This window comes from Cyclospora cayetanensis, unplaced genomic scaffold (assembly GCF_002999335.1).
Source record: "Cyclospora cayetanensis isolate NF1_C8 unplaced genomic scaffold, CcayRef3 CcayRef3_contig_150, whole genome shotgun sequence".
In the NCBI taxonomy this organism is placed as follows: Eukaryota; Apicomplexa; class Conoidasida; order Eucoccidiorida; family Eimeriidae; genus Cyclospora; species Cyclospora cayetanensis.
This window is the reverse complement of record NW_020312093.1, coordinates 1-25,266: the sequence shown is the minus strand read 5'-3', so window position 1 is coordinate 25,266 and position 25,266 is coordinate 1. Positions and strand designations below refer to the sequence as shown.

Below are 25,266 nucleotides of genomic sequence, written 5' to 3'. Positions count from 1 at the left end.
GCTGTATGCGCGCGTGTGCAGCCTAGACAGCACCGTGGGTTGTGTCTCCAGGGCAGAAGGAGATGGGGCATGCAGAGCGGGTAAAGAGCTTTCGCGAAAATGAAACATGTGCCGCAAGATGCGGAGTCGCGTAGAACGAGCGAGAGGGAGGGCCAGACTGCCTCCACGCTCAAAGCCTCCCCCAAGATGCCCTCCCTATCTAGTTGCTGAAGTAGGCACTGTAGCGACAGCTGGTGGTGGTGGTGTTGGCTGCAGCTGCTGCTGCAGCAGCGCCGAGACTTCTCTCGTGTCTTCCGTTGATTTTCCCCAATCCCTTCACAAAGGGCGCTGGCGGATTTGCTGCTGCCGCCGCTTGCCTTGTTTTGTTGCAACAACACGAAAGAGAGGGAGTAACCATTGTACGGCGAGGCGGCTGCTGGCAGGCACAAAGTACTTAGAAACAGCGCGAAGACACTCCAGACACGGCCTGCCCCGAGGCTTTAGAGGCAGACGCAGAGTAGCAGAAAGACAGGAAGGCGAGCCGCCTACATCCGAGGAGCTCTCAGCACATCCCACAGCGGGGGAGGAAGATAAACGCGATTGCCGATTCTTGCATCTCGCGACGATTCCCTTGCGCCAACACTCCCCAGAGGCTGTTTCTACGCCCAAGCTCTCCGCAAGGTGACTTGTGCCTGACGCGCGTGCCGTCGTGGAGAGACGCTGAGGCTGCACACCTATGCGTCGACGGATATCGCTAGATGCCACTCTCCCGAACAGAGGAGGCGCACGCACACCCCTTCCCGCTTGACTGGTCAAATATCGTCTCATCGCGTGTCTGCTTGCGCCGCGTCTGGCTTTTTTTCAAGGTACCATTTTAGGTGGCTGGAGTGCAGACGTCGAGCAGGCAGAGGGTTGTTTTTCTGTTTTCTGCCTCCCGCGCCGCGCTTGCGATCCGTTTTTGAGGCTTGCAATGCCCTCCCCCGCGCGAGTCTCTGTCTGCACGCTACTCCCAGTCTGCGTCGCCGCTACTCAGCAAGCCCAGCAGCTCGAATTAGCGAGCCAGAAAGCAAGCCGTCTCTAGACTAGTGAAGCGCACTCCCGCGCAGCTATCAAAGGACCTGACCAAATGTTGGTAAAGTAACTGAGGAGCTTGGGAGCCAGCAGCTGCCTGGCTGCCTTGCAGGACGGAGGCTGTCGCTCTGTGCGCCACCCTTCCCCACCTCTCCCTTCCCAGATGCACTTATTGCTGAAGCTGCTTTGCGATGAGGGAGGAGGCAGAGGCGCAACAGGAGCTGCTGCTCCTGCCAGCGCCAGCTGGGCAGCTCGCGGCGTGCTGCGAACGCAACGCCTCTGAATGCGCAGCAGCAGCCACAAAGGGGAAAGCCGTTGTTGCCGCTTGCCGCTGCTGTTGAGGCAGCAGAGCAGCATATCCCGAGAGCTGCTGCTGCAGCGGCTGCTGCTGCTTCGGAATCAGCAAAGCGGCCTCGTAGCCTGACGGCAAAGTCACAGGCTGCTGCTGTGGCTGCACCCGCACTGGTTCTGCAGCGACATCCAGCAACAGCTGCGGCTGCTGCGCCTCTTGCTGGAGCTGAGCCTGCGCAGCAGAAGGAGGAGCAGCAGCAGCGGCTGGATCCAAGAGATCAAACTCCCATGAGACCTTTGCCAATGACGATGGGGGTGGTGTTGCTGTCGCAACCTTGGTGCCGAAGCAAAGCAGCAAGGCTTGGTGCTCTTGCGACTGCTCCTCCTGCTGCTGCTGCTGCTGCTGCTTCTGCTGCTCTTGCAACTGCTCCTGATGGTCGTGCTCCTGCTGCAGTTGCGGCTGCTGCTGCTCCTGCTGCAGTTGCGGCTGCTGCTGCTGCTGCAGTTGGGGCCTAGCCTCAGCAGCAGCTGCCGCAAGAAGTGCTTGCGTCGCTGCTTCCGATGCAGCGCACGAAGAGGCATCCGTCGATTTGAGCTGCAACCCCGAGAAGAGCGCCGCTGCAGGCAGCCACGCCACAACCCCACCCCAGAAACTGCTAATTTAAGAGCTGAGAGGGCACATGCAGCAACGGGATGGCAGCAGGAGGACCTTGAAATTCCTCTCGCGACTCACTCGGGGGGGAAGGAGGCGCAGCGGCAGCTTCGTCGAGCAGCAGATCCAGGCTCTTTCCCTGCATGCATGCATGCAGAACGCAACAAAGCGCTCCATTCGCTCCACCTTGTTAGTCTCCAACGTGTGTGTGTGTGTTTCGAGGGGCAATAAAGCCTCAAGGAGACACAGGCTAACCTGTTCGAAGCCTGCTGGCGCCGCTGCGAGGGGAGAGGGGGGAAGAGCTGCTGAAGGGGCGTAATTGCTCAGCAAATCCTCGAGCAACGGAGACGCAGACTCAGCCTTTTCTGCGGCTGCTGCTGTCTCTTCGAGCATCAGGAGATCCTCAGACGCAGAGCAGGCAGCTGCAGCGGGGGAGGCTGTCGCTGCAAAGACTGTCGAAGGCGCCTCTGTCGCAGCAGTAACTCCCCCCGATGACGAAGTCAGCAGCAGCACCAAGATTTCCTCGGCGAGAGGCTTCAGCTGAGGCACTCGCATGCAGCCTTCGATTTGCTGCTGCAGATTTGCTGCTGCTGCCTCTCGAAAGCTGCACCGCCCCGAGGACCGTTGCAAATCCTCCTGCTCCAAGAGAGCCTGCAAGCACAGCAGCAAACGCTGCAGCACCTACTCTCGCGACTTGCTGCAACAGACACGAAACACGCTGCTGCAGCACCTACTCTCGCGACTTGCTGCAACAGACACGAAACACGCTGCTGCAGCACCTACTCTCGCGACTTGCTGCAACAGACACGAAACACGCTACTGCAGCACCTACTCTCACGACTTGCTGCGACAGACACGAAACACGCTGCTGCAGCACCTACTCTCACGACTTGCTGCAACAGACACGAAACACGCTACTGCAGCTGCAAGCAGCGTCTACACCAGCAGCAGTGGAAGCTTCCTCAGTGCGCCTCAGGCAAACCTTAATTCCATAAAGCAGTCGAAGCTTTGAAGACCACTGATCGTCTTGCGCGGCGAGACGTTGTTGCAGCAGGCAGCACAGCAGCAAGGGATCCAGCGGTGCTGCTCGCTGCGTGAAATCTCGCAAAGCGGCTGCAGAAGGACGCAGTCGCACCCCAGCAACTGCTGCTAGCGCTGCAACAACGCTGGCCTCATACTCGCCTGGAGTGCTGCTGCTGCTGCTGCTGCTGCTGCTGCTGCTGCTGCTGCTGCTGCTGCTGCTGCTGCTGATGGTCGCCTCCGCATGCGGCAGCCTCGAAGACGCAGAGCTCTCGTATCCACTGCAGACAGAGGAGGCTCCCCAAGGACCTCGAACGGGAGGTTGGAGGTGGTTGGGGTGGTAGTTTTGGTGCGGTTGTTGTCGCGCTGCGATTGAGGCGCATGAGGCCATGCCGCTGCTGCTGCCGCTGCTGCTGCTGCTGCTGCTGCTGCTGCCGTATCCGTATCCGCGATGCGCAGCAAACGCACTGCCCGCAGCTGCTACATAGCCTCCGTGGCTGCTGCTGCTGCTGCTGTTGCTGCTGCCAAAGTACGGAGTGCCTAGGGTGGGAAGATGGCGCTGCAAGGCTGCAGGAAGATACTTTGCAGCAGCATCAGCAACCATCTTGATGGCTTGTTCGCTCGCAACGAGAGCAGCGCTCGGATGCGGCTGCTGCAGCGTGTGACAGCTTGGGTTCTCAATGCCCATAAGTCGCGTGCTGCAGTAGCTGCTGGAGGGGGCCCTCAAGGGGGGCCCCCCCACTCCGCCCCCGAGGCCCCCCCCTCCGTCCCTGCTGGGGGTGGGGTTGGTGTTGTCGGAAAAGAGCAGCTTCAGCGCGGAGGCCGTTTCTGTGCGAACGGAGGCAACAGGAGCCTCTCCCAAAATGGGGTGGTGGGCAGCTCTGCGAAGCACGAGGACGCATTGGAGAAAGAGAGAGATGTACACATACATATGTACATAGATAGATAGCTATGTACAGAGGTACACATAGATATAGATGTGTAGATATAGATGTGTAGATACAGATAAATACAGAGTATATACATTTATATATATAGATGTATACATAGATGTATATAGATGAATAGCTCCCTGAACCTGGTGACTTTCACAATCGCCTCGCTTGCACGCGCTCACGCCAACTTGGCTACCCACAGCCTCGCTACTCGACGCGTGCGGGGGGTAGAGTATTGGCGCATGCGTGAAGGACGAACCGGAATGTCTCCAGAACGCGCAGAGGATTGGGATTAGCGCGCTGAAGCAGCAGCCGAAATCCTGGGGGCCCCTCCCTCAGCAGGAGCGTGCAAAGTCTTGCACATTTAAAGGCCAAGAAAGGATTTGCAGACGCTGTGGCTTTGGCTACCTTTTGCTGCACCGTGTCTACAGTGAACTGCAGCAGCTGCTGCTGCTGCTGCGGAGGCATCTGCTGCAGCTGCTGCTGCAGCTCTCTGAAACGAGAATATGGAGCCGGTTCCTCCTCTGCCCCTAGGAGGCGCAATACCAGCAGACGATCCATCTTGTTTGAAGGCAAGGGGGCCCTTGCTGCTGACGCCTTCCGTCTCGCTTTTGCTGCCGCTTGGATGCTGCTGTTTCGCAGCTGCGCGTGAGCGCGCGAGGCAAGGCGGCAGCAGCAGCAGCAACAACAACCGCCAAACTGCGCAGCAAGCAAGAAAAGCAGCAGAAGGCCGCCTGCCTCCTCCCCCGAGCAACCCTGTCTGCTGCCGGAGCTGCTGGAGTCGTCGTCGCTCTGTGCCGCTGGAGTCGTCGTCGCTCTGTGCTGCAGACGGGATAACGAGAGCAACTGTCAAAGACGCAGTTCTGCCGAGCCGCAGTTCGACAAGACAGCGCCGCGCAAAGGCAAGAGCATCAGCGCAGCGCCCGCGGCAGCAGCAGCAGCCGCCGGCCTGCAAACTGCTGCGACACACTTGCGTGTAAGACGCCAGCAGCAGAGAAGGAAAGGCAAAATTAAAATAATTTGTTCATCTTTTGCGCCGATTGGTGAGGGTGTTGCGGCTGCGGAGGCGGCGGCTTCCGCGTGAAGAGATACCAGCATGTGCTGTCGCCGCTGCTGCTGCTGCTGCTGCCTGCTGCACGGAAGCTGCAACTGGTGCTTTTGGTAAATTATTCGGATTGACCCCTGACTCACGAAATAAGAGCAGCACTGCTTCGATGATTCATGTTTCTGCCGTTGCCGCCTCTGTTGCTGCAGCATTCAAGCCCCCTGCTGTAGAGACTGCCGGTGCGCTGCCGCAGTTCCGCTGCATGGCAACGGCCGCAGCCGATGCAGCAGCATCTCTTCCAGGAAGAAGGCTGGATATGTTTCTTTCTTCTCTTGCGCTCATTCTGCAGGAGTCGTGAGTGTAGCAGCAGTACCGGCAGCAGCAGCAGCGAGATCTGCTGCTGCTGCTGGTGCGGTTGCGGTCGATGAGGCCGGTGACACAATTTGCTCATGAACAACCCACTGTGTGAGAACCAAAAACGTTCCTGACTTTCAACCCCTCCAGACGCCTTCTGATTTCGCAAATTCAAAGCTCGCGTGCCCTATGGAGGCTGACAAACGGCAAACTTGCGTGCCCAAATCTCTTCCCGGTGAGCTGTATTCAAACCTCCCGAGCAGCCTCCTCAGGTGCTTCAGAGCTCCCAGACACCACGCTTCTACGCTTTCTCTGCCCTTGCGCGTGCCGTCCATTCGATGTGCCCAGCAACGCCTACTGCCGCGGCTGCACCTGCAGAAGGAAGGGATGGAGCACCTCAGCTGCAACTTTCTCCAGAGGAACTGGAAATCTGCACTCTCTATAAGTGGCTCGACTCCCTCCCTCTCTCCAGGCCTAAGAGGAATCTGCACAGAGACTTTGCGGATGGAGGTGCGTTCCGACCCCCGGAGGCATGCGCCCCATACCGAGACGCTTGCATGTGCTAGACCAACAAGGCCATTGACGGGCATCTCCAGCAGAGAGCACAACAACCCCACCCCCTTCCGACCAGTTCAAATTTCGACTGCGATGACGGAGGATACACAGATTTCGAGCGTGTGTGTGCATCTCTGGACGTGGCCATGTGTGTATATTTTATGGGGTGTCTGTTTGTTCGTGTGTATGTCTCCATGAATACATGTGTATGACATGAATATACATGTATTCTTGTACGTGCATGCATTCATGTATGCTTGCTCGCGATCCTCAGTGTTGATGGCAGAGGTTGCCAACCACTGCATCCCGCGGATCGCAGACCTCCACAACTACAGGTGATCATGCAAAGGCTTTTTGTAAGAGCCTCTTGGAAAATCTGAGATAGTTCTTCTCGCTTAGCTTCACTCAGAAATCGTTTCTTATGGCCAGGCTTGTGCGCGGATGATGATGCAGCACTGCGAACTCCTTTCAGCAAAAACGCTACAACTGGGAAACCCTCGCAGGTTCGCCATGCCTTCCACGCCGCGCGCTTGCGAAGGGCGCAAGATGCAGCGCTGCTTCATGAGCACATAAAGCCTTAAAGCGTAGGTTTGTGTGGCTTTCATGAACAAAAATGCATGCTTGAGAAGAGGCGGCAGCCTCCACACCGCCGACTGCTGAGACCTCTGGGGTGTGTACGTACAGAGCGCGTCTTCAAGCGCATAGGCGTCAAGCTGAGTAGCACCGAGATCGAACGTGTGATTGCGGCTAAACCCGGTGCTGCGGAACGCATTATTCTGAAATTCAAACACAGAGTGCGAAATGCCGTGCATGCGCGCTGCTAGTGCACGGGTGTTGTTTGAAAGCAACCGCGTCCGCGTGTTGTATGAACCTCAAGGAGCGTCAGGTGTTCAAGTTGACTTGGAGTCGCTCGATTTCCCAGTTCAGGTTCCCGTTTTATTGTGCACAGGCCGAAGTGCTGAAGCGGCAAGCCACTCGCGACGTTGAAAGCACCCTGAGCGGCATGCGGCTGCGAAGTGAGAGGGTTCTTCCCACGCCTTCGGAGGAGGCAGCGCAGGACTGGTGTCTCGTGCTCGTTCGCAATCGTCTTGTGTGCAAGCGCGCTGCAAGTATTGCAGGGAGGTTTTCGCTTCCTGAAACATCCCTTCTGCCAAGCGTTGCGTTGTGCGTGTGTAGGTCAAGGATCCGCGGATTCCTCCTTGCCGACAAATCAGCAAGAGTGGATGGCTCTTTTGGTGAGCACCAGCGCCCCCCTCCCCCGCGTTTTTCTTGGATGAAATCTGTGTTACGTGCAGAAAGGATAATGTTTTTTCTGGCGGCTCAGAGAGGCGTCTCGAGGCGCGCACATGCACGCGTTCCTAGCTGTAAATAGGAAACTGGAGGGCTCAGGGGGTTCGAGACGTGTTTGCCACGTTTTATATATGCGAGGTGGCGCACGTCCACTGCCGTCAGAAAGCAGCCGCGTTCACACCGCTTTTTCGCAGGGGCGAGCACGGTGTGGGTTGGATGTGCGCAGGGGCGAGCACGGTGTGGGTTGGATGTGCGCAGGCGCATCGAGACTCAACCATTCAGGAGCTGGAGGAGACGAATGCAATTTTGACGGCTAAAGCTGATAGCCTGCAGAAGCTATTGCAGCTTCGGGTTCGTTCGTATGGGATAAACGCTGTTAGCCCTGTAGCGGCGCTTTGGCGCGCAAAGCTGCTGCTTTGCGGAGTACGTACAGCCCACGGCAAAACCCACCTTTACGCATTTTACTCTTCAGGATGCAAAGATTGAGCTGCTCACCAAGGCGCTGAGGGCCGCTGCGGCGCCACCCTCCACCTGAGTGCCTTTAAACGACCGCTGCGAAAAGCAAGGCTCCGAACTGGAGCGTGGTACCCTCGCTCGCCCCTTTCCGCGTAAAGGGGGGAAGGCGGGGAGAAGGGCAAGTAAAAGGCCTCCTAGTTGCGCACACCGTACCTCTCCTGAGTCGTCCTTCAGCCCTCCTCGGGAGCTGGAGGGGTTCTGTTGCTCTCCAAGGCACTATCCTTCGTAAAAGCAAGCACGGAACCGGAAGCCTTTTTAGTATTTGTTACCAGAGCCGCGAATGCAGAGCGAGGGGCGTGTGTCACAGAGGCCCTCGATGCGGCCACCCACCAGTGCAAGCCGCTCAGAGGCGGGAGGGGGGGGAAAAACGAGGAACTGGGGAGAAGGAGGGTCTGGGAGTAGCGTAACGGTCACCTAGAATGAGGGCTGCTTTGGGGCGGAATGCGAAAGACTTGCTGATGAGGCTTAGAGGGCGGGAAGGAGGGAGGGAGCAGCGCTAGAGGTCGCCTACAGGTTGGTCTTTTGAGGCAAGGGAAATGCCCCTCAGAAATTCTCTGTCGACGTCAATGGCTCGTTGCTGCTTGAAATAGGCGTAGAAACCCAGGAAGCAGAGCGCGAGCACAAAGCAGCAAAACGAGAGAATCGCGAGGCCTAAGGGCAGAGCAGCAGGAACCTGATTGGCGCAGCTGTGTCAATCGCTGAGGCATGGGGAAGGCAGAGGCACGGCGGTGCCGAAGACTTTGCGAGTGCGTGTAGAGAGAGGGATGAGGATTGCTCAGAGCAACAACGGGATGTAGAGGAAGTTCTGTTAAGGCTTGGAGCTAAGCTCCACCACATATTTTTGGACGTGCATGGCTTCCAAATTCTTGTGGCGTATCGCATGCCGATTGCGTTGGCAGCACTCCACATGCTGAACACTGCATTGAAAACAGCACATCAGGAAGACAAACTGGCGCTAAGTTCTAAGCCTGTGCCCCCGGGGATTCCGGCACACGCCTCGCATGGCTGGCCCCTCTCTGCCCTTCGAAGCCATCTCTTGTGTTTGCTGCGCTTCAAAATCTCCCATTCGCAAGCACACAAGGCTGTTCGCGGGGTGTCAAAGTCTCAGAAAGTCAGAGCCTGCCTCAGGGGTGTAAGGAAGTAGCTTGCTCCGTACCGAAGGACATAAAAAGCGTGATTTCGGTTGTGGTAGGCGCGGCTTCCTGAGCTACGGGGTCATCGCTGCGCCCGCACAGACGGCAGCAGGCTCATCCCTGTGACTATTTTTATTTCCAGCTTCGTGGTTTGCTTAGGCGTCGCGCCGTTTGCGTAGGCAGCGCTGGCAAGTGCGCAGGGAACTGGGAATTTCTGGCTGGGCTGATACGGCGAGGGAAGCGCCTTTCTGAGGGGGTGTCGGCAGCACATGGGAGCTTGCGAGGAGAACAGGAGGTAGAGAGTTCCTTTGAGAGGATAGCGCTTCCCCATGCGAATGGAGGTAACGACAAACATGGTGGAGCTATAGCTGATGACGGCGATTGCCTGGTACAACGCAGCGCACAGCCAGGGGATCTCGCTCGTAGCAGTAGCCAGCCCTCTAGAGGCGCCCACATGCTGACCCCCTTGAGGCTTCAACGTGCAGTCTTTCGCGAAGCTTCCCCCACCCCGCTTCCTTCAGGAGACACCTTAGGGAGCGCCTAGCTCTGCCCAGCAGAAATCGGCGGGGGGATTCGAGGCCCTCCACAGTGTAGTGCAGAGGCAAAGCTGAACCCCAACGCGTACATAGACATCTTTGCCGTTGTTTATCAGGAAGATGAGCGACATCAAAAGCTGCGGCAAATCCTCCACCACCCGCATCAGCAGCTGGAAGGTCCACGTGAGGCGCTCGAACATGAAAAGGGCCTTTGAGACATACACACAGAATGCATGCACAACGAGATGTCCATCCACCAGAGGCCTCTCTCAGGGGGCCACTACAGGCAGGCAGAATCACAAAGCTAGCGTTCTTAGCCGCCTCTGCAGGTTCTTAGCCCTCAGACAGACTAGTGGTGTCAGCGGAGCAGCAGCGATGTCACGGGGGTTGAGCTTCTCCCGAGGCGCGCTGAGGGGAAAAAGGCGCCTCGACGTCGTACCTGCGGACAGTGAACTCCCGATCGCTTTATCTCCCCAAACACGGCAAGCGGCGAAAATAGCCTCAAGCCTGTTGCACGGCACACACGCACAGACACACTAGAGATACACACAAGCAAACGCATACGCACACACGTGCGTATATAAATATATATGTACACTTACACATGCATACGTAGACACATGCATATATGCATATGGGTACACTTACACATGCATACGTAGACACATGCATATATGTATGTGTGTGTACACTTACACATGCATACGTAGACACATGCATATATACATATATATGTATATGTATGTACACATACATACGTACGCATAACTATACACATACATACATGCTCGTACCGAGAGGCAAAAAACGCCAGTGAGGCCCCAAGTGGTCGCTCTCTATTGCTTGGGTGTTTTGGGCTGACTGTTTGCCCGTGAGAGCATCAGATAATGGGGCAGATGCATGCGCAACTGGCCGAGTCAGAGGATCAGGCAGGTATTGCTCCCTGTCTGTCTCTCTGTGTTTGTCTCTGTCTGTCTCTCTCTCTGCCTCTGTCTGTCTGTCTCTCTGTCTCTCTCTCTGTCTCTCTGTCTCTAGCGCAGTACTCCTAGGTGCAGCTCTAGCGCACGATGAGTCCCTCACTCTCTCCTTTGATGCGATGGTAGATGATGTAGCGCTTGCACGCTGTTGCAGTCAGAGAAATGATGTACGTGCAGCAAAGCCAGAGCAGCACGAACCGCGCGCTTCGCATTTCGTGGAAAGGGCCGCGACGCCACAGCACCAAGGACACACGCAAGATGAAGAATAGGTCTGAGCAGAGCATATATATATATACATATATATATATATACATATATATATATATACATATATATATATACATATATATATATACATATATATATACATATATATGTACATATATATGTATATATATACATGGGCCAAAAGGGTGCAGCAGCCTGGAGAGCTGGGGTGTACGTACTCATCGCCTTGGCTGAGTGGGGTGTCTCACTGCCCTGACGTGGCACACTTTGCAACTTGCATTCGACGCGGGAAAGGGAGCTGCTGCAGTGAAGGCCCTTCGAGGAGCGATGCCGAAGGCTGTGCCTGCGTGTGCTTTTTCGTGTTTGCGGCTTACCGTTGATCATGTCGAAGTGATCGAGAGCCTCGATAAGGAGCAGCTTCGCTTGTTTCTGCTTAACGGCGTCGCCTCTAAAGAAGTGAGGGCACACTTCTCCGAGGAAATTCGCCCAGCCACAATGCAGGGGAGTGTTGTGGCCAGTCTGCGCAAGATCGCAACTCACTCCGCTACACTCCAGTGCTCTGAGCAGCGCCGCTTCCCCTCCGTGCATGGCGTTGGAGCAAAGGGCAGGGGGTGAACGAAGCTTGCCTCTTCGCTTAGAAGACTTTCAGTCGAAAGACCAGTCCATGCAGACGGCCGAAACAAGCCTCTGAAGCCACAGAAGCTGGCTAAAAAAGCCTCCCCGATCGAATTTCAAGGCTCTCGCAGGTCGGTAAGCGAGCAAGGCTTGCAGCAGGGGCGTCTGAGCTCTTAGAAGGAGCGCATTGCTGGGGGGAGGCGGGAGGAGGGGGAAGGAGGTGACTCCGGTTGCACTGGCTGTGTGTGTGTCTGTGTGTGTCTGCGTGTGTCTGCGTGTGTCTGTGTGTGTCTGTGTGTCTGTGTTAGTCTGTGTGTGGATGTCTACGCTGTAAGGTGCTGATCTTACCCTCCCCAGAGACTCTGTCGTGGACTGCGCAGAGGGTGGTGCTCCTCAGCAGGAGCTGCAAGCACACATTGATGACCAAGGGTGCATTATACACTGCACAGTCGAGACTCTCCGTATGTGCTGTATCGCGTCGACTCTTGCTTGGCGCTTACGGGAGTGGTGGGGGCTTGGTTCCTCAATGGTGGCAATGAAAGACTGCAACTCCTGATGACTCTCCGCTGCAGTGCCCGCTATCGGCAGCGTCAGCGGAAAGGGCGCTGTCTGCTGAGGCGCATGTGGCAGCGCCTCGGGAGTCTGCTGCTCCTGCGACAGCTGCAGCTGCTGCCTTTTCTGGAGGGGCAGCTCCATCCGCTGAGGCTCCTGATTCAGGGGTCTTTGCAACTCTCTCAACCGTCTCGCTGCTGCTCTTGAGTTGCTGCCAGCTTGAGTGGCCGTCCTGCCCCCTTCACAGCCTTGCTGCTGAGCGCTGTGCTGCGTTTGCAGGAGCTGCGGAAGGCGCCTTTACCGCGACTGCCCCTACCTCCGCCTTCAATCAGCCGTCCTTCGAGTGGCGCTGTGCAGCAAGATTCTCAGCTGGCTCGCTGCAGCCATGCGACCCACGAAATGGCGAACTCACTAACTCGCAACGCTGGCTAGCTGCGGACAGAAGGCTCGGAGACACTCAGAGCGAGGGCGACTGCTGTCGGCTGCGGGAAAGCGGCTAAACCCCGGAGCGCAAACTCCGCAGCGCAGACTCTGAATTTCGTGGAACCGTAAAAAGTCTTTGTTACACGTAAGAGGCAACAAATGGGATGATGGGAGCCGAAGAGAGAATCGCGTCTTTCCCAGCAGCGCCACGCCACGTGTCTCTAGCGCTGCATCAGGAATTCTGTAATTCTGATATTGGCGCTCTATTTAACTAAAAATAATGCAGCCGCAAACCCGCAATCCCCAAGACTACCAAACTCAAACCGTCAACATAGAAACCGTACGACGACGCGCCTCGTCCGCAGTCGGCTGCTGCCCGCGCATCGTCCTTGCCGATAAGTGTCTGCTCCAACATTGCGAAAACAGCACTGTTTTCCCCCCAAACCACGAATTACTGAGCCTTTTAATTTTCAGTGTACCTGTCTGCATCATTTGCGCATGCTTTCGGCGACTTCCCTCCCATCCCGCAGCCTGCACCCTGAACGCTCGACTTCCCTCCGGATGGGAGCTTCTTCGGCGGGAACTCTTCGGCTACTCGCAGTTGCTCTCCTAATCCGAATACATCCCCGAGCAGCAGCAGCAGCGACGGTGACGAGAGCAGCTTGGCTCCACACTCAGCTGCTCGCAACGCACCAGCTCGAGCAACGTCTGTACACTGCATCCCGCGCTTGCGTGCGAAGCAGGGAGAGCACATCCAGCAGCGGCAGCGACGGCGGGAGGGGCTGCTCGCTGCATGCATGCGTCCCGGCGGCGCTTCCGTGCTACGCAGCGGCAGCAGCAAACGCAGCAGCAGTCGCGGCACCGGCCCGCGCATCCCCAGGAATAACGAGAACGACAAGGAGCACGACAACAGTGCTGCTCCTTGCTGGTGGCTGTTCTTCGCGTGCGCGCAGCAGATCAATGTCTTCCAAGCCGAAGGCAAGGACGAAACAGGACTGGGAAAGTGGGGTGTACGGGCATCGCTTCCTGAGTTTCAAGGTTTGGGGCCGAGTGCCGCATGCATTGGCGCACCCCGCTTTGGGTGTTGTTTTGCTCATGCATTTCAGGGAAAAAAAACTCCTGCAACACTCAAAAGCAGTGGCGGCAAATCTAACATTCAGATCCACACAGACGAGCTACCCAGGTTCATGCGAACGACAGCAGATGGCTGCGTCCTGCTGCAAATCCATGCCACTCCTGGCGCGAAGACGTCTTCCATAGGCGGTACGTGCGCCGTTGCACTGCTTTGGAAGGCGCTGCTGGGAATGCTGCTTTTGTCGCTTCGCCTCTTGTTCGGCAATAAGTTGTCTTTTTTATGGTGCTACTGCTGAGGCTGCCGCTGCGCTCACCGTTGCAGCATTCGGGTTTGCAGACAGCGAGCTAACTGTGCATATTGCAGCACCTCCGAGGGAGGGCGCAGCCAATGAGGAACTGCTGGAATTCGTTGCGGATGCATGTGAGTACCTCCTTCCCCTCCCCCGCTTGTTGTGAGGCATCTGTTCCGGCCCGTTGCTACTGCTGCTGACATGCAATGTCTGTGCAAAGTCGCGTGCCTCGCTGTGCTCGCACGGCTTTCACTTGATGCTTAACGATGGGGAAAATGTGGCATGTGGGTGGTTTCGCTTGCTCGAGCTTCTCGCGGACCGGTGTCTGCGAACTACTGCTTGTGCGGCACCGACGCTGTTGGAGAGATCAGACAGTAATTGTCTCAAGGCTGCTATACGTGCTGCTTTTGCTGCTGTTGCAGTGAAGATTCGTAAGGGGAAGGTATCGCTTGAGACAGGGCACAAGTGCAGGTCCAAGGCAAGTAGCTGGCCCTGCTCCTCCAAATGCTGTTGCTGGAAAAAAGGCCTCTTTTTGCGCCGCTGCTCCACCCGCTGCAAGACACTACCACTAATACAGTGCACTTGCGTCAATGCTCGTGCTGCTCACATTGGCCTTGTGCTGCAGGTGATCCGTGTCGCCGAACTGACGCCTACGGAAGTATTGCAGCGGTTGCAGCAGGAGGTGCATTGACAGGTGGGCACTGTACAGGCAGCTGTGTGGCGCACCCTTGGGAAGCCCATCGCAGCAGGAATCTGCTTGCTGCTTTCATTGAGACTCCAATTTCACAAGCTGTGATAGCCGCCCTGAAAAGGGGCTGCTCCTCAGGGAACGCCTAGAGTAGACGACTGCCTTAGCAGCGCACGCCAAGAGACAGCTGTCTCTGCACTCCACCATCTCACAGGAGAAATCACTGTGCGCAAAGCTCAAGATTTAGGATTTGGCCTGGAGTGGAGACTCCAAAACAAGCAGCTTGAAAGTGACACAAGTAGTGACAGCAATAGCGCGAACAGCGACTGCATGGCACGCGGCAGCAGCACCAAATGGCGCTGCCAAAAATTTTGGATGGATAGGTGCATGGGGCCTGCAGCGATGTAGCGATGCGCGATCTGTTGAGGAGGCAGTTAAACGAACAACCACCAATGGAAACAGCGGCGGGAAATGTAGCGGGCTAAGGCGAACCTAAGCACTTCCTGCTGCACCAGTTTCTTCTTTCAGGTTGAGCGAATGACTGACTATTTGGTTTGGCTGCACGCACATCGTGATTCTTGTTGAGCAGCGTTTGCTCAATTCAATAAGTCGCAAATTGTGTGCATGTGCGCTAGATGCTATGTGAAACTGGCGGTGAACGCCCTGATTGCTCATAGGGTGTAGCAACAAGCACCCTGGCTGTTTGTCCTCTGGCATGTCAGAAATACTGAGAAGCGCCAACAGAGGAATTGAGGACGTTATTAAAAGCGTACAACATTCTTGAGCTTGAACAGCAGCGAGCTGATGAGAGAGCAGTGGCTGCAGAGCTGGTAGAACACCACAAATGTCGACCAATAACCTGAGATGCGTCAACGTCGACGATGCTATGTTGACCTAGTAAAGTGTGATGGCCCTGAGTTTAGGCAGGTACTCAAACCTGTTATCAGCCTTTTGGAAGTGCAGCTCGCCTCGCACCCCGCAGATGACCAGGCACGACTGTGGCTCGTGGCATGTTTACGGGATGGGAAAACAATTCCATTAAGGCTCTATTCATGTACAGGAAATCAGAGGCCTGCAGGGATTATTGCAGCTGAAGATTCTATACAATCCCTTACTCATCAATACATACCGAGATTAACTCGCCAACACACTTTGGGAGAACCCACAAAGCTTGTGCACGAGGAGCTATCAAGAGATCGATACGTCTCAAACTGTGTAATTCGGTTGGCAAAAGCCACAGCGTACAGGAACAGCTGCTTTCATCAGTGTCTTACTTTCAAGCCTACGTGGAAGTTCACGTCAGGCGGTTGCAGGATGTGCAGCGGCTCAGCAACCAAACAACTGGCTAGTGGGGCTTTCACAAATGACGAACTATCTGAAGTATCAAGAGCAAAGAAGCCCAAATCCAGCGCCACTGGGTAAAAAAATAAGTCAATGCAAGAAATAGAGCTCGTGAATCTCGGGGTCTTCAGGCTGCTCAAGCCCAGAGTCAGGTCGACCGGAAAGTAAGCCGGGGGGAACCGGCATTTTTGGACAGCCCTATACAGCCCCTCAACGGCTCACACGCTTTTAATACGGGAACTTTTGTCTTATAATCCGGAATTGAAAGCGCATGCAAAGGTCAAGGAACTTGAACAACGTAACACGCCCAAGTATAAGCGGGCTGCTTGGCAAGGAAGTTCGGCGTGTCCAGAGCACCCTTGCCACTACACGCCGGCTGCAGGGCAGTGAGGAGGCCTAGAGACAAAAGAACCGCAATTGGATCCCCACAACAACTAAGCTATGCGGATAAAGTTTGCACTCACGGCTGCGAATTGCTAGCGTTACCTGACAATGGATTGAAGTAAAATCTACCACTGGATGAGACGGCGTATAAGTGCAGTGTGCTTGCTCTCTCGTCAGCGCAGTCTTTAAGACCCAATCTTACCGACGGTCGGCAGACCGCAAGGATTGGGAAACTGCAGCAGTTAAACACCACCTAAAATTGGAGTTGGCTTATATTAGCATCGTCACTTCAATATTGGGCCCGTGAACCATAACTCGATCCGAGGAGTGGCATGGGTGACCTAAGGGAGGGCCTGCATCCATCAAGAGCCACGCTCTCTAGAGGCTATTGTGGCAGGATGCGCTGGAAAGCACCATTTTTTCAATCCTCAACAGCCATCAATTCAACCATGGCGAGCGGTGTAAAGTTAGTGGTTTAACTAGGTAGAACCTGTTCCGTTGGGGGGCTCTCACGAAGTTGTAAGAGAAGACGATTTTGAGCTCGTATCCTGTCGCATGGTCTCTGCCTTTAATCCGTTTAGGGAGTACTATTGGCACTTGGGTAAGTAAATGCAACAATGATTTAATACTTCAGGTAGAAGTGGCAGATATGCTATACAATGACGAGCTGCCAGCAGACTGGCCACCTGATGGTCGTCAGGCATACCAGGGTCAGCTAATCCTCGTGTTAGCCTGAAGGCTTGTTTCGCGACACTGATCACTCCTATTTAATGGGAAGAAAATAGAGCTGCAGGCAGACGATCCGCTGGAAGAAGGCAAGTTGCAGGAATAATCCGGCGCTTTGGGGCATACCTGTGGTGATGTGGAACAGGGATGAACGGTGGCGCTTGAAAAATAATGTCAAGCTGCTGAACGGCGTCAATGTAAAGCAAAACTTTTCGGTGCCTTATGCTGGAGAAATAGTTCAGTAACTAACCGGATTGATTGCCATCAACGACTTCTCCCAAATCCCCATTCACAAGGTTGTAGGCACACAGCAGCGTTTCACACTTGCTCTCATAAACTTGGGCATACCTGTATGCCAAGTAAATTTGTTCACACTTTATCTGAATTGCCATCGTAAGTAAATCGGGCTGCATATGGGCCTATCCAGGAGAAGTATGTCAACGAAGTCTTAGCATCAAGGCAGTTTGCTCAAAAGCACCTTCAGCACCTACGACTCTCAATTCAGGTGTTTCAAGACTAGTGGCGGTATGTGACCGCGAGAGGGTGTTTAATTGCGATTTTCAAAAAACTGTTATAAACGACTTTCGTGTTTTGGCTGTTGGAATTGAGCAAGTTCCAGTAAAGTGAAACTAGTCAAAGCTTTGCCTTCAACTTCACGCACCCACAAGAGCGCTCAAAAGCTCGGTGAATTTGCAACTGATTACACAACTTTTTATTCCTGAAGTTGCCCTGAGTGCTACTGGCTTGACTGATCTACTTTAAAATGCAATATTTTACCTCTACTCTGGACCATGATGCAGCAGCAAGGAGACTGATTGGCGGCCTTCCAGCTCCTACGGTACGCACGCTGCCGGATTATGCATGCCATCCTTTCCCTGCAGTCAATTCTAGCAATACGAGACTGGAAGATATTTTCTCGACAGACTACAAGCTCTTCAAAATGGCAAATCATTGCTTTTCACTCTCATCGCTACACCGAGACCAAGCAGCGACATCAACAAGAAAATGAAGGCTTATGCGGTGTGGGAAGGTTAAAAGAAGGGCCCTATCCATAACGGGTGTTATTGTACTATTCAGAGCGACCAGCAAGCTTCAGTGGTTTTTATTTAACAACTTTCAGAACTTTGGTATCTCCCTGGCTTGGAAGCTACCTGAGGCACAACATGAAGGCGAAGTATATTGAAGGCTTCAAAGTGCGAGTCCACCGATTCACTGTTGTGTAGCGTAACCGCTTTTTCTGAAATGATTCACAATTTCTATCGAAATCGCTTGAGTTTTATCCATTTGACCCCCCTGCATCTGGTACTATTGCCAAATTCCAGAATGGCAAATAAGTCAAGAACAGCCTCATTTTTGGTGCCTCAATGTGGCTCACAACAGCGGGACTCCCGTTGGTTGCACTTCCCGCTTTGCTTTGCAGTGTCCTTTTGCGCAAGTGTATGATTATGTTCTGCCGAGTCATTTACTGCGCTAAAGGACCCTCACTCCCCTTTTGGGGGCTTGGAATGCATTCTGCAGCAAAGGCTCATGCACATCCATGCCTTGTTGTCCGCAGTTGAAATCCCACAAAGTCAGGCCTTTGCAAAACCTTCATCTCATAGAAGGCTTGGGGTTAATTTGCTATTGACGATATCCTTGGACCTCTTGAGGTCAATTTTTAGCATAGCATCTACGTAGTTGCCGACAGTCAGGAAGCATGTCAGTTTCATCCCCTGCATCAGCTCTGTCACGGCCCAGCAAGTCGCTCAATGATTCTTGACTCATGTGTGGAGATCTCGAACAACTCAGTACTGGCAGTACAGATTGTGGGATATGCATTTCGCTAGTGCATTCTGGGATGTGTCTTTGATCTGCCTACGCACAGACCATAATTATATCAATGCGAAGCCCTCTTTGGTAGATGTACAGAGAGAGTCCCCCAAACGCACCCTTCCACGGTATAGGCGACTATTTGCTCACATCAATCCAGTTCATTGGCGTTATATTCTTCCTGATGCCAAGTTGATCTATGATGCGGCGATCCTTTTGTTCACCCTGTGCTCTTCCGCATCCCTAGTCCATTAAGCCGCCACTCTTCGATATTCACCAGGACCTGGTGGTTCGGGCAAAGCAGCCATCCTTGAGAACGGAGAAGTTCAAAGAACAACTGGCTTGTGCACGCGTTAATAAATTCCAAACTCAAAACATTAAAAATACGGAATCGCGATAATCGGCGTTTAATTGTGCGCTTAGAGCCTGAGTTCTGGTTTGAGTTAAGAGCTAGGCTGTGAACGTTGAGCCCGAAGGTGACCAAGCAAAGAGTTTCAAAGCCTTGTGGCTAGAACGAGCTGCGATCCCCTCATAAATTAGTGCTCGTGCTTATTCTTACGATTGAGCTAAAAGGTGAATGTGCTACAGAGCTAGCAATATTGAGATCCTTACGAACTTTAATGATTCCTCAAATTATTCATGCAATTTTCTGCTGATGCAAGGGACCTGTGGGAGATGCGCCGAAGGATCCCTAGTGGGGATATCTAGTGAAATGGATTGGGCAAGTTCACGCTATTTGTTTGACAGAAGACCAGCTGCAGATTTGTTGCTTGCTTCATACATTCCTGCGCGGTATGGTTTCTACCGCTAGTCGCCAGAGACCCTACTTCTCGCAATTAGTGCTTCCAAAGTCGTATTGAGAACACTTAAGCTACAGTAAGCTGTATCCACAGGTGATCCAGGATATGTTGTGCCTTCTTCATGCATTTTAAATGCTTGGAACTCGACCTTGATGCATGAATCGGCTGTGTGCATGTAGATTTGTCTCCAAGGCCCCGAGGCACTGCTGAGCTGTGTGCAATTTGATCCCCTTACACATTAATTTGATCTTTGCTGTCTCGTAGCAGGAAGCACACACATATGCGCGCCCGCGTCACAGGTAATCAATGTGCTGTCGCGGTCTTCCTGATTTGGTCCCTCGTGTTTTGGGCTAATGCTTGTGTTTTGTTTCTTTAAACTTCGCGCTACAGGCTGTGCTGTTACCCATGTTGGCTGTCTCATGTACAATATTATCAACGTTTGTGTCTGCCTGAGAGTGGCAATAGGGTGGCAGCTTCTTCGCTGTCCTGCATGCAACCGGTCTCGTCGGACGGGTACGAAATACGCGGGTGTGTCTTGGAAATGGGCGAGAGGGTGGGGAGCAGATAGAACGCACAAATGCGGAGGCAATTTATTGTTTTCTGGTTATATTTATCTAGGGATTAGTAGTGAAATGGCTAGCTAGTCTGTCTGTTCCTATCTCCTTGTACTGCATAGTAGTGCCAGCTCAGCAAAACAAGATGCAACTTGGTGTGTACGTGCGCTACATTCTTCTTGCATTTACCTGTGAGTGCTCGGAAACCGTCGATGCAGCAACATGCACCTAAGATGAACTGTTCTAAGGTGGGAACCCTAAAAGGGACAGGCAGGAAAAAGGAGCATCCCCTTTGGGATGACGGTCGGTACTTGTCCAACAACTCCACCTTGAATTTGGAGAAAAATGTCATGGCAACCTTAGATGTGAAGTTAACACGCTTGTATAGGCTGACTGTAGGCGATTCTTCATAATAAGCTTCCTAGGACATTGGACGTCGCTAAAAAGCGTGCTTGAAGGCCTGGATGCTTGGAGAGTGAGTAAATGCATCCCGAAAGGCTCAAAAGTTTCAAGACTTCAGGCTATCTAGGGCTCAAACGCCAATAGACGCTACTTTATTTTTATATTTAAGCATTAGAATGGTGCTTCGTAGGGCAGCGCTTGCTTTGCATCTAGCTCAAATCCCAACGGGAGATTGAACTGGCGAACTGGCAACTAAGGGAGCTCGCCAACATCCCAAAGTAGCATGTTGTGGGGACTAGAGAGGGTGCCTCAAGCCCAGGGCTAAAGACAGAAAAGCAAAGCAACAGTATTCTCACAGTAAGGGGTTCAACAACTACGGTCAAGAAATTATAATGTGTCGGTGCGCGGCCAAAGGAAAGTCCACAGTTTCCCATGAATGCGTTGGGAACTGCGCCCTCCACCCTACCGTGACAGGCGGCTTTGGGCTCAGCAGTAGGCCGCCAATTGTGAGTATTTGGGAAGCCACTTTTCGTTGAGAGCTCGTGTCTTTCAAGGACCTGGGAAATCTGCTACTGTAGTTGGTTTAAGAGACACGTGTTGAGGGTACTAATGGGCTGAGCTAAGTTTCTGGGGCCTTGTGAATCTCTCGCACTCTTGAAATATAGTGATTTGTGTGCGTCATGGATGTACTTACAGGTCGTGGTGCAGGCCACGACAATTCGTACTGTAAGCCTCCAGGTATGTTCCTCGGTGGTGCATTTCCAACAGAAAGTACTGCAGATGGAGCAGTACTCCGGGTGTGAGCAACGCGTAGTTCCTCCTCATTGAGGAGAACTAGGCGCTTACATCCTGGCCAGCGTATCATGCAAAGCCTTGATATACTACTACAAGACTAAAGGGTAAGCTCCTGATACAGTGCAAGGCACAGCAAAGCAGCTGATTCTGGAGCTGCAGCGGACGGAGCAGGAGCAAGAGCCACAACTACAGCTGAAGACCTGCCTTGGGATTGCCGTTAAAAGGACTCTACTCCGGACGATGACGGTCACCAAAACACCCACGGAGTCGACACCCAAAACGTACGACGGTCTGGATCAAGGAAAACAGCGGCTTAGAGTACACGGAGAAGGTAGGACCTACGGAGGTCTGTGTGCTCCTCGGTGAGAGAAAAAATGCTTAGAGCCAAAATTTCAATGCTTTGCCTTCGATCTCACTTGCTTGTGAATGTGTTTCCCCGTCCTGCCAGCTCAAATAGTCACACCGCGTGGCAAGTGAACAGAAGGAATTTGACGCGGGGATTATATTCCCCGAACAATCTTAGGCCAGGAAGTGCTACACATGATGCCCTGCTTTGCGACAGTAACAAGATGCGACATTCTGTGACCATGCCCATGCCACACTTAGTGTCGAACGGCGGAAAGAAGTATGGGGGAGCAACACTCTGACGGCATGTTCAGCAGCGCTGTTTGCAGCTGAAGGCCAGCTCTGTGCACTGACCCTGAAGATGTGGGGGAACCGTACACCCGTCGTCTATCAGGATCCTCAGCTCCTAACTACGGGTAGGGCAGATGGACGATAATCCACCACATGAGCTTACAGGGCGTTTGTTTCACCAGAATGATTGTGGGAATTGGTGTGACTCTGGAATTTCATGTTATCGGGTTTTCCTCCCCTATCACTGTCAGACCGGTTACTATGCCCGACTGTGGACAGTGATGATGAGTCAACAAATAGCACAACTAGCACAACCCTGCCCATGACACTATGCTTGTCGCTGATGCGGCACTGACTCCCACTGAGCCAGTGAAACACCTGTTAACCCGAATCCCCACCCTGGCTTGCACGCAACAGTACAAGCTGCCCGAATCTGACGGTCAAGCAGCCCTTAAATATTTTTCTTTACTAGAGACAGGCTTACCGGTAAGGCAGTGAAGTGAATGTAGCAATGCAAGTTTTTCTAATTGACATTGGAGCCTTATTCGGAAGAGCATAGCAGCAGGACAGGTGAACGTGGAGACCTAGCAACAAATACCGATTCCAAGGGCACCTTTAAGATGACTTGTACTGAACTTAAAAGCTGGTTTCTGCCCTGCTTTTCCGTAGGATATAGCTTGCAGGGGATTTCAGAGAGGTTGAGCAAACGGGTCTAAGAGTCTGGGGTCTTCACGTGCGCACCCAGCATCAACTAGAAAGTTTTTGTGTGCAGTCATGCTTTAAAGGCTTGGAACAGCACTTGAGCGTGTCAGTAAGCGCCTTTCAATCAGCAAGCTCTGGCTGGTGGTGGTGGTTCACGGACGCACGGAGTAGCATAGCAGACGAGCAACAAAAGGTAGACCTGCGGTGCCTACTAGGGAAGCAGCTGAGCATCAAAGAGCCTTTGAATTATCCCTGAAGCCATAATATTTGTCTAATAGCGACTCTTAGGCAGGCTTTATACCGGTGGTACAGAGCTCGCACTCGGTCAAGGACTGCAGAGCACTATGGACCTACAGAAGCAAGGTCAGGACGCACATTATATTGCAAGAAATATGAGAGATCTGTGACCTATAAGAGCAAAGTGGACCGCTTTATGCAGACATCCAGATCTACCATTATGAGTGAAAGGTCTAAGGCGCTTGGTTCAGCCCGGGCATATCTTGCTGCACACATACTCTGCCTAGCTATCAGCATCCCAATATCCTGAATGTTGAACGCTTATATTGTTGATTTTTTTCTATGAATAGGGCTTATGGGGCTTGTCTTTGTGTTGCTTGTAGGCATGCTGGTAAAAGTGGCTTATGCGTGCCCGGAGCAACACGATTCGCTCTCCTCCACCTTCCAAAGCAGAGGCTTCTGGGAGGGTTTGGCACTTGGGTTGTGGGCTCTTGACACTTGATCTGGATAAGCTGCTGCACTATGAATCCTCCGAGCGTCCACTTTTACTGAACAATTAACCCATCGACACGCTAGCCCTAGTGGCAGTCGTTTTAGGAAGTTGCGCATGTAAACCCAGAACACACAAGGATGGAGGTCCCGATTTTCCAATTAAGTTTGGCTGGTTTAATTTCTAGAGGTAGGAACCTATGGAAAATCACCAAGCCTGGCGGTCGAAGACAATCGACGACTAGCTGGTGGTGTCGTGTCCATGGCATGGATAGATAGGGGGGGCTGGATAGCAAAATCGGTCCCATTCGATCTGGGGAAGAAAGTTATGCAGGTTTAGGCCTGAAGTTAATGCAGATGGAACCCTGCACGGCTTTGCAAATATATTGAGCGGAAGCTGGCTGAGGTGCTTTTAGAACACTACGACGGAACAGAAGAGCGGGGAGAAACAGCAGCGAAAAATACAGTATACAGCGTTTTCATCATGCCTACTCCCTTAATAGACCACAAAAACCCTACAGAAGCTTTTTAAATTCCCGTTTCCTGCTATTAGGTCACGCAACTGTTGGCTGTACCACCGTTGGATGACCACTGCACACGACTTTCCGCCAGCTGTAGGACTCTTGTGTTTCCTCGATTCTTTTCGTTAGAGTGCCATATACTATTTTTAGCGCACATTGTACGAGTTTTCACTTAATTGAAACGCCTCTGGAGGCTTTTGCCGTGAGAAGTGGTGCACTCTTTCGCCGCACAGCTCTCGAGCTGTGGGATCGATGCTCCTCCCAGGTGGTGAAATCACCCTGTGGCTAGTAGAGCAGTTTGCTCGTGTTCTGGGGCATCACATCTTTTCCGTTTGTTCACAATTTGTGCTTTCAGTATTAATTAATTGAGGGTGTGCACGGGAGAGACTAAATATTTTTAAATTTAGTTTGCTCTCCCTCTCTAGCTGCACTGACTGACGCACCGAGGTGAACACGCCATCCCTGCATAGCATCGTTTCCTCCAAGTGTGTTCTGAGGGCTATATGGTCTGGAATTGAAGACCATATGACTTAGTGACACGTTATTCAACGTATACACCTGGTTCGCCCGGCGTAAGGCGTGCCGCTGCACTTCCCTTTTCCGGGCCAGCAATGTTTGAACAGACTTTGTCCAGCGGCAGCAGCAAGATGAATAATGCATGCTCGCCTCGCCAGATCAAAGCAGCTACACCAAATGGTGAGGCCGCAGGTTGCCGCCTTACCACGATCCTGAGAGGGAACGCAGCAGCAGACGTACTCCCGTCCCAGCTCACAGCAGTTCCACCAGCAGGTTTTCGTCCTAAGCTTCGTCTCGCCGGGCTGGTAGTGCTGCTGACGCTACTGCTTTTGCTACAGCCCGGTGCATCAGTACTTTTGAGGAGGGGTCCGTCGATCCTGAGCCCCACATCGACAGGAAGAACAGCGTCATCCGAGAATGAGCATACACCTTTGAGCTCAACACATGAAGAAGAAAACAGACCTTCGAAAAGAGAACATACAGACAAAGCACTCGGCAGCGGAACACAGCAACAGCCGCTCGAAAGTCTCAACGAGGAACAGTCTAAGGTTCCGGAAGCGCCAAAAAGGCGGAAACAGAGAAGAAAAAGCAGACAAACCACGAGTACAGAAGGAGAGGAAAAACACGAAACCTCTTCCGTTAGTCAGCAGGCGCCTCGAGATTCGCAGCAGGCTGAGACACGTGAATCCAATCTCAACCAGAGGCAGCAGAAAGACGAAGAGAGGGACGGCACTGCGGATGCAGAACGAACCGAGAGCAACGAAGATGTGCACGCGGAGAAGCACACGGTTCAGGAACCCGTAAAAACGCAGACCGGCCAGGAAGAGAAGACGGCTCAAAAGAAACACAAGAGCCTTAGGGAACACATGGAGGGACTACTGTCTAAACTAGTCGACGGACGAAAACAAAAAAAGCAGAGTGTTTCAGGTAGCGATGGTGGGGAGGGTTCTGCTTCGAAAAATTCGAAAGAGGCTAATAAGGATACGAACACCGAGGAAATGGTATTGCGGCTGGATGATGAGGAGCAATCGCACCAGCATGAAGAGCATGATGAGCAGGAACAGCACAGCGGTATTCATCGTCCACAGGATCGAATGCATATTCGGCATGAGGATCCAGATCACCAGGAA

At 53.2% G+C, this 25,266-nt stretch overlaps 2 protein-coding genes across 2 annotated transcripts; one reads left to right on the top strand and one right to left on the bottom strand.

The window, feature by feature from the left end:
* The first annotated feature begins 99 nt into the window (after window positions 1-99).
* On the top strand, window positions 100-7,727 carry LOC34624635 (sperm flagellar protein 1). Its single transcript, XM_026336859.1, has 12 exons — window positions 100-202; window positions 486-660; window positions 3,182-3,246; window positions 3,400-3,440; window positions 5,749-5,857; window positions 6,177-6,237; window positions 6,356-6,405; window positions 6,587-6,696; window positions 6,852-6,918; window positions 7,079-7,137; window positions 7,451-7,543; window positions 7,665-7,727. Exons 1-12 carry the CDS (start codon window positions 100-102, stop codon window positions 7,725-7,727), a joined length of 996 nt encoding a protein of 331 aa, XP_026192644.1.
* Window positions 7,728-8,516: 789 nt separating this feature from the next.
* On the bottom strand, window positions 8,517-12,695 carry LOC34623769. Its single transcript, XM_026336858.1, has 12 exons — window positions 12,652-12,695; window positions 12,186-12,280; window positions 11,698-11,775; window positions 11,546-11,600; window positions 11,200-11,269; window positions 10,957-11,101; window positions 10,530-10,625; window positions 9,817-9,884; window positions 9,467-9,586; window positions 9,111-9,226; window positions 8,858-8,929; window positions 8,517-8,625 (listed from the first exon to the last, which is right to left on the bottom strand). Exons 1-12 carry the CDS (start codon window positions 12,693-12,695, stop codon window positions 8,517-8,519), a joined length of 1,068 nt encoding a protein of 355 aa, XP_026192643.1.
* Between the last annotated feature and the right edge of the window lie 12,571 nt (window positions 12,696-25,266).

Bases quoted from the DNA above. Each gene is read 5' to 3' on its own strand.
- LOC34623769 (XM_026336858.1), bottom strand. From the start codon at position 12,695: ATGGGAGGGAAGTCGCCGAAAGCATGCGCAAATGATGCAGACAG. The intron at 12,281-12,651 runs GTACACTGAAAA...CACGAAATTCAG, and splicing joins TGCGCAAATGATGCAGACAG to AGTCTGCGCTGCGGAGTTTG. The intron at 8,626-8,857 runs GCAAGCTACTTC...TTTTCAATGCAG, and splicing joins TTTATGTCCTTCGGTACGGA to TGTTCAGCATGTGGAGTGCT.
- LOC34624635 (XM_026336859.1), top strand. From the start codon at position 100: ATGAAACATGTGCCGCAAGATGCGGAGTCGCGTAGAACGAGCGAGAGG. The intron at 3,441-5,748 runs GCTGCTGCCGTA...GGAGCACCTCAG, and splicing joins CTGCTGCTGCTGCTGCTGCT to CTGCAACTTTCTCCAGAGGA. The intron at 6,697-6,851 runs GTGCGAAATGCC...TATTGTGCACAG, and splicing joins TTCTGAAATTCAAACACAGA to GCCGAAGTGCTGAAGCGGCA.